The sequence below is a fragment of the Octopus bimaculoides genome, chromosome 26, assembly GCF_001194135.2.
Source record: "Octopus bimaculoides isolate UCB-OBI-ISO-001 chromosome 26, ASM119413v2, whole genome shotgun sequence".
NCBI lineage: Eukaryota > Metazoa > Mollusca > Cephalopoda > Octopoda > Octopodidae > Octopus > Octopus bimaculoides.
In genome coordinates, this window is record NC_069006.1 from 5,488,710 (window position 1) to 5,495,132 (window position 6,423).

The window sequence follows — 6,423 nt, forward strand, 5'->3', positions numbered from 1 at the left end:
TCTCGAAAGATCTATTAACTCAATAACCAGATGTTATTAAAAAACAACAAACTCATTTTCCCAGTTTCATCTCCCAACAGAAGGATCTCTTTCTCTGGCACATAAAATACGCCATTTTGAGCGTGGCCGTTGCCAGTACCTCCTGACTGGCCCTCGTGCCAGTGGCACATAAAAGCACCCACTACACTCTCGGAGTGGTTGGCATTAGGAAGGGCATCCAGCTGTAGAAACTTTGCCAGACCAGATTGGAGCCTGGTATAGCCATCTGGTTTCACCAGTCCTCAGTCAAATCGTCCAACCCATGCTAGCATGGAAAACAGACGTTAAACGATGATGATGATGATGATGACACACATATATATATACACGCATACATATTGTCTTGTGTGTTTGGGTTCTTTTCCCCTCATTTTATAAACATTAGAAAGAGGGAAATTGGAGGATGGTTTGGCTGCTATTTACAGTGAGTCAAGCATTGAATAGAGGCATCATCAGTGCCCGTGGTTGAGACACTGATAGGATCTGAACTCAGAACGTAAAAGAATGAAGGCATGGCTGTGAGGTAAGAAGTTTACTTCCCAACTCCATGATTCTAGGTTCAGTCACACTGTGTGACATCGTGTACCGGTGTTTCCTAGTATAGCCTCGGGTTGGTAGACAGAAACTGAACGAAGCCTGTCACACACATATATGTATGCGTGTGCGTGTGTCTGTGTTTTCCCACCATCATCGTTTGACAACTGGTGTTGGTGTGTTTACATCCCTGTAACTTATCAGTTCTGCAAAAACAGATTGATAGAATAAGTGTTAGGCTTAAGAAATAAGTCCTGGAGTTGATTTGCTCAACTAGAACCCTTCAAGGTTGTGCTCCAGCATGGACGCAGCCAAATGACTAAAACAAGTAAAAGAATACAAGAGAGGGAGTCCCTTATTGGGCCCATGGTAGTTCATTTCATTGACTTTGGATGTACAAAAGCACAGCACTGCCAGAATTTGAACTCAAGCAGACAGACAAATAGGAGGAAAACAGAGAAAGAGAGAGAAAGAGAGATAGAGATAGAATAGACTGATATACTGATAGAGAGGGACAGACATACAATAGACTGAAGTACTGAGAAAGAGAGACGGAGAGAGAGAGAGAAACGATAGACTGATATTGCTTCTGTTTGACAGAGAGGGATAAACATATATATGAATCTATTGTTTCTCTCTCTCTCTCTGCCAGATTACTGTACAGAGAGATAGACAGACAGACGGACAGACACCAGTTGAGAGCAAGACATAAAGCCTGTCCTTACCAATTCCAATTTTGCTAGTTACAGGCACTTTACACTGGATACATTTTTTAATCATAATTTTTAGGCTACAGTCTTCGCAGGTCACCACATGACCACAGGGCTGGAACTTCACAGTTGCCTGTTTATCAGAACACAGCAAACAATCTTTGATATGACTTCTTGGATCATCGATATGGTCTGGCACTTGTTGTCCCATTCTATGGAAGAGAGAAAGTAAAGATGAGTAATAAAAGAGAGAAGAAGCTGCATACACACTCACAAACACAGGGAGAAAGAATTTATACAGGGTGGCCCAAAAGCAGGTTTACAGTTATTACGTTGGCACTTTAAATTTCTTTTAAAATATTTTATTACATTTAAATTTCTATCTTGCAATTAACTAAATTAGCATAGAATAATGGTTTCATCTGTACCAGTAGATCACTAAGAGCACCGTCCGAGCGTGATCGTTGCCGAGCACCAGCTGTCTGGCTTCCGAGCTGGTAGTACGTAAATAGCACCATTTGAACGTGATTGTTCCTGGCACATGAAAAGACATTCAAGCGAGTTCGTTGCCAGTATCACTGGACTGGCTCCTGTGCAGGTGGCATGTAAAATACACCATTTCGAGCATGGCCGTTGCCAGTACCTCCTGACTGGCTTTCGTGCTGGTGGCACGTAAAAGCACCCACTACACTCTCTGAGTGGTTGGCGTTAGGAAGGGCATCCAGCTGTAGAAACTCTGCCAAATCAGATTGGAGCCTGGTGTAGCCGTCTGGTTTCACCAGTCCTCAGTCAAATCGTCCAACCCATGCTAGCATGGAAAGCGGACGTTAAACGATGATGATGATGATTTCTTTTATAATTAAGATCTAAACTGTTAATATATGAATGCAAAAGAGATAGTTGAATAACTGTAAACCTACTTCTGGGTTATCCTGTATAAGAATCTGTTAGCTGAAGTGTGAGGCAAAGCGCAAGAGAAAAAGACAGTGAGAGAAAAGAAAGAGAAAGAAGTGTTAACGATGTGCTGTAGGGTGGGGAGAGAAAAGTAAAGAGAAAGAGAAATGTTTAGGATGCAATGTTCAGCAGAGCGTAATGTTCTGGTGGTGAGGTTAAAGAAAGGCTGATAAAGAGAGATGGGGAGGGCAGGCAGTTACATTAAGAGAGAGGTAGAGAGAGAGAGAGTTAGTGGAAGTGAGAGGTGAAGAGACAGAAAGAAATGTTAAAGACATGAAGATGGGAATTACATGGTTTAAAAGATTATTGAAGAGGTAGAGAGAAAAAGAGAAATCTAAAATGCTTAGTAGAGCATTTAATATATTATAATCTAATATATTATTGTGACTGGAAGTGAAATACTTAGCAAAATAAAAATAAAAATGCAAATCATTTAATCTTTCTTAAACAGCTTCTCTTAATCTTTCCCGTTCTGTGGAATTTCCATGGGTTCCACTAATTCAGAATAATTTTCTTTAGACAGTATATAATTCTTTGTGTAATACTTGAGACTTCTTGTGCCTCTACATTTTACACACTTCAAAGTTGACAGTTCTTTGTTCAGTAATCACCTCTGGCAGGTTTGCAGGAAGGGGGGGGGGGCGCAGAATGCCTGCTCTCGATCTACAGCAGCAATGACATCTGATGCATGTGAAGGAAGCTACTGCTCTTTCATATTCTCTCTGTCCTCAATGGTTCGAATTATGAGCTTTAGCAACCACTGCCCTCCTCCCATGTGTCTGGGAAGATGCCGGAGTTCTTCATACGTCTCTTCAGAACATCCCTGTATCATGACTTTTGGCCAGCATGGCTCTGCCTGCCCTGATCTAAGTTCAGTATAGAAAATTGCCTTTAGGAGCCTACTCTGCATCCTTCAAACATGCCCTGCTCAGCACTGCTGCAATGAGTCAATGAGGGCCTCCACACTAATTGCACCAGTGAAGCACAGCACCTCTGCACCAGGAATCTGACCCTGCCATCCTACATCATCATCATTATCATCACTTAATGTCTGCTTTCCAAGCTGGCATGGGTTGGAGAGATTGTACATAACACTATATATTAGTGTATATGATGATGTATGATGATGATGATGATGATGATGATATGAATGACAATAATGTTAGTCAGAAGAAATGAAGGAATTGTGCCTTAGTTTGTTTCTGTATCAGGACAGAAAGTCATCAGATTTTCCAGGAAAGTGAAATAGAATAAAATAAAATAAAGTAAAACAGTTGTATTACTACATTTAAGAATTCCTTGTGTTGTGCCAGTGCCATTGCGTGACTTTTAGAGGACCCTTGAAACTTTCCGTTTTGAAGCCCTTCAATCAAAATTCATAATCTACGCACCTTTTATTCATAGCTATATTTTACTTTTATCTGAAGTTCAATATTTCACATTATCCTAAAGAACATCTTCAGAAGTACAAGTTAAATTTATTCAGGTCTATCACAAATTTCAATGAGTAAAACTTCCAGACATGAATAAAAGAGCTTTTTGATAATCCAGGCAACTTTCAAAGACAAACAAGGTGCACTTTTCACTTCGTGAAATCCTAGATCACTTCAGAATAATCAAGCTGAGAGCTAAGTTTGTGTTCCATAGATATCAGAGACAATCTACAAAGTCTGGTACACATTCGTGGTACGAGATAATATTTTTATAAGAACTTTTGCAGGTACAATGTATTACCATTTTATTTCTTGAATTTTCATTTAACATAGACAGTTTTATTCTTGTTCAATATCTTAACCAAAGTAAATAGATGACTCATCTACATACTTTGATCTTAACATGGGCCCTCAACCGCAGAGGCCCCCTGTGACCGCAAGGGTTGCAGGGGCTTAGCGACAGCCTTGTGTTGTGCTTGACAATTCTAGTGCCCCTACACTCCCAAATACTTTAAAAAAAAAAAAAAAAAAAAAAAAATCTAATAAATGTAAATATTTAATTTTATTCTATTTCATTTCCTGGGGAAAAAAATTTGAAAACTTTTTGTACATCATCATCATTTAATGTCTGTCTTCCCTGCAGGCATGAGGCTGGAGAGTTGCACCAAAATCCAGTTGTCTGTTTTGGCAAGGTTCCACATGGATCCAGATTCATTCCCACTGCGTGGCACCTTGGGCAAGTGTCTTCTACTATAGCCTCAGGCCAACCAAAGCCTTGTGAGTGGATTTGGAAGGCAGAAACTGAAGGAAACCCTTTGTATATATATGTGTGTGTGTGTGTGTGTTTTTGTGTCTGTGTTTGTGCCCCCATCACTGCTTGACAACCAGTGTTGGCATGTCCCCATAACTTAGCAGTTCGGCAAAAAGACAAATAGAATAAGTACTAGGCTTAAAAATAAAAAAAAGGTCCTGGGGTTGATTTGTTCAACTAAAATCCTTCAAGGCAGTGCTCCAGTATGACTGCAGCCAAATGACTAAAACAAGTAAAAGAAGTATATATGTGTGTGTGTGTATGTGTGTGTGTGTGTGTTTCTGTTTGTTTTTATATAGCCAGTGTGTGAGTATAAATGGATACCATGTTTATGTGGCTTCTAAACAACTAAAATCAACAATAACAGGGGACATAAACGCAGTTAGATAGAAAATTCTCCCAAATTAAAACAAGGCAAATTTATGTTACCACTGTCCTTCCATACTTACGAAATTGCAGCAAACCTCTTCACTCTCTCTTCCAATATCGAATCGCCGATGATGTCGAGTGGTGTAACCTTTCGGTGGTTTTTATGGTAAAGATCTGCACCTCGTTGTGCAAGATAACAAGCTACAACCACACCCGAACGCTCATCTTCTTCGCTTAAGCCAAGTTGTGAACGAATCTGAAAGAAATAAAACTGATAAGATATATAAACAGAGAAGGCTTCATCGCATTCACATATTCAGACATACAACTTCGTCTCTTTCTTAAATAAAGCCACTCTCTTTCTCTTTCTTTCTTACATAGTCTCTCTCTCTCTCTCTCTCTCTTTTTCTATCTTTCTTTCCTCCATAGTCTCTGTCTTTGTCTGTTTGTCTCTCTTTCTAACATACAGTCTCTTCTATTTCTTTCTATACATCACATAAGCTGTTCCTCTCTAACACACAAGAACAACCACCACATGCACTCTTTCACTTTCTCACACATTCAGACACTCTCTTTCTTCCTCTCTCTCCCTCTCACTCATGTTCACACTCACACACACACACACACCAAAACCCCAAATGTTTCCACTTACTCCATCTAGTACATGTGAGTGTTCACTCTCGCTGCCAACAGTCTGCCTCAAGAGAGCCAGATGTAAGCAGATATCTCCGTCTTCATCTTCGGCGTTGATTTCCGCTCCTTTTGACACCAGGAATTCCGTCAAACCTATATGGCCCTGGGACACGGCAAGGAGAAGTGGAGTCTGTTGACGATTGTTCCGAATATCCAATTGTGCTTGGCCCTAGAAAACAGAGAGAGAGATGTTAGTGGTAATGATGATGATGATGGTGGCAGTGGTGTAGCTAAAGGGGGAAGAGGAGAGACCACACTCCTCCGTGGCACATTTTTTCAAAATTGGGCCTTTTTTCAGCATTTATTATTTTTAACTCTTTAGTTTATTTGTGTAATGAAGATTGAATCTCTATTTTTTTGTGTCCCAAAAAGATGTGGGATGAAGTGGTGGGAAGGGATCTTCGGCTGCTGGGCCTTACTGAGAAAATGATAAGGGACCGGGAGATGTACTGATTTGCTGTACTTGATCAGACGCATCAAGCTAAGTAAAACCTCTGTCTTCCACACACAGAGGCTTGTCCTTTGCAGGTGTCCCTTAAAAAGTACTGGTGCCCATGCTGCGTTAACGCATTCATGATGGTGCTGCGTAAACACACCTGTGCCAGTGGCACATAAGAAGCACATTCTGTTAAGTGGTTGGCATTAGGAAGGGCATCCACCTGTAGAAATCATGCCACAACAGACAGTTGGAGTCTGGACAGTGCCCTGCTAGCTAGCTACAAACCGTCTAACCCATGCCAGCATAGAAAGCAGACGTTAAATGCTGATGATGATGTTAATCACATGGCCTTGGCATAACTTTCTGGACTCATTCCTTTATTTGACCAACCAGGCACAGGAGTGGCTGTGTGGTAAGTACCTTGCTTACCAACCACATGGT

General features: G+C 40.7%; 1 protein-coding gene across 1 annotated transcript in view; it reads right to left on the reverse strand.

Annotated features, from left to right (window-relative positions):
* LOC106872992 (E3 ubiquitin-protein ligase MIB2) overlaps positions 1–6,423 on the reverse strand; it is a 225,841-nt gene that overhangs the window by 5,433 nt on the left and 213,985 nt on the right. The window contains exons 15-17 of the mRNA XM_052976892.1: positions 5,503–5,712; positions 4,931–5,106; positions 1,299–1,495 (exon numbers count right to left, since the gene is read on the reverse strand). Of these exons, the coding sequence (XP_052832852.1) occupies positions 1,299–1,495; positions 4,931–5,106; positions 5,503–5,712 (583 nt within the window). The remainder of the gene's footprint in view (positions 1–1,298; positions 1,496–4,930; positions 5,107–5,502; positions 5,713–6,423) is intronic.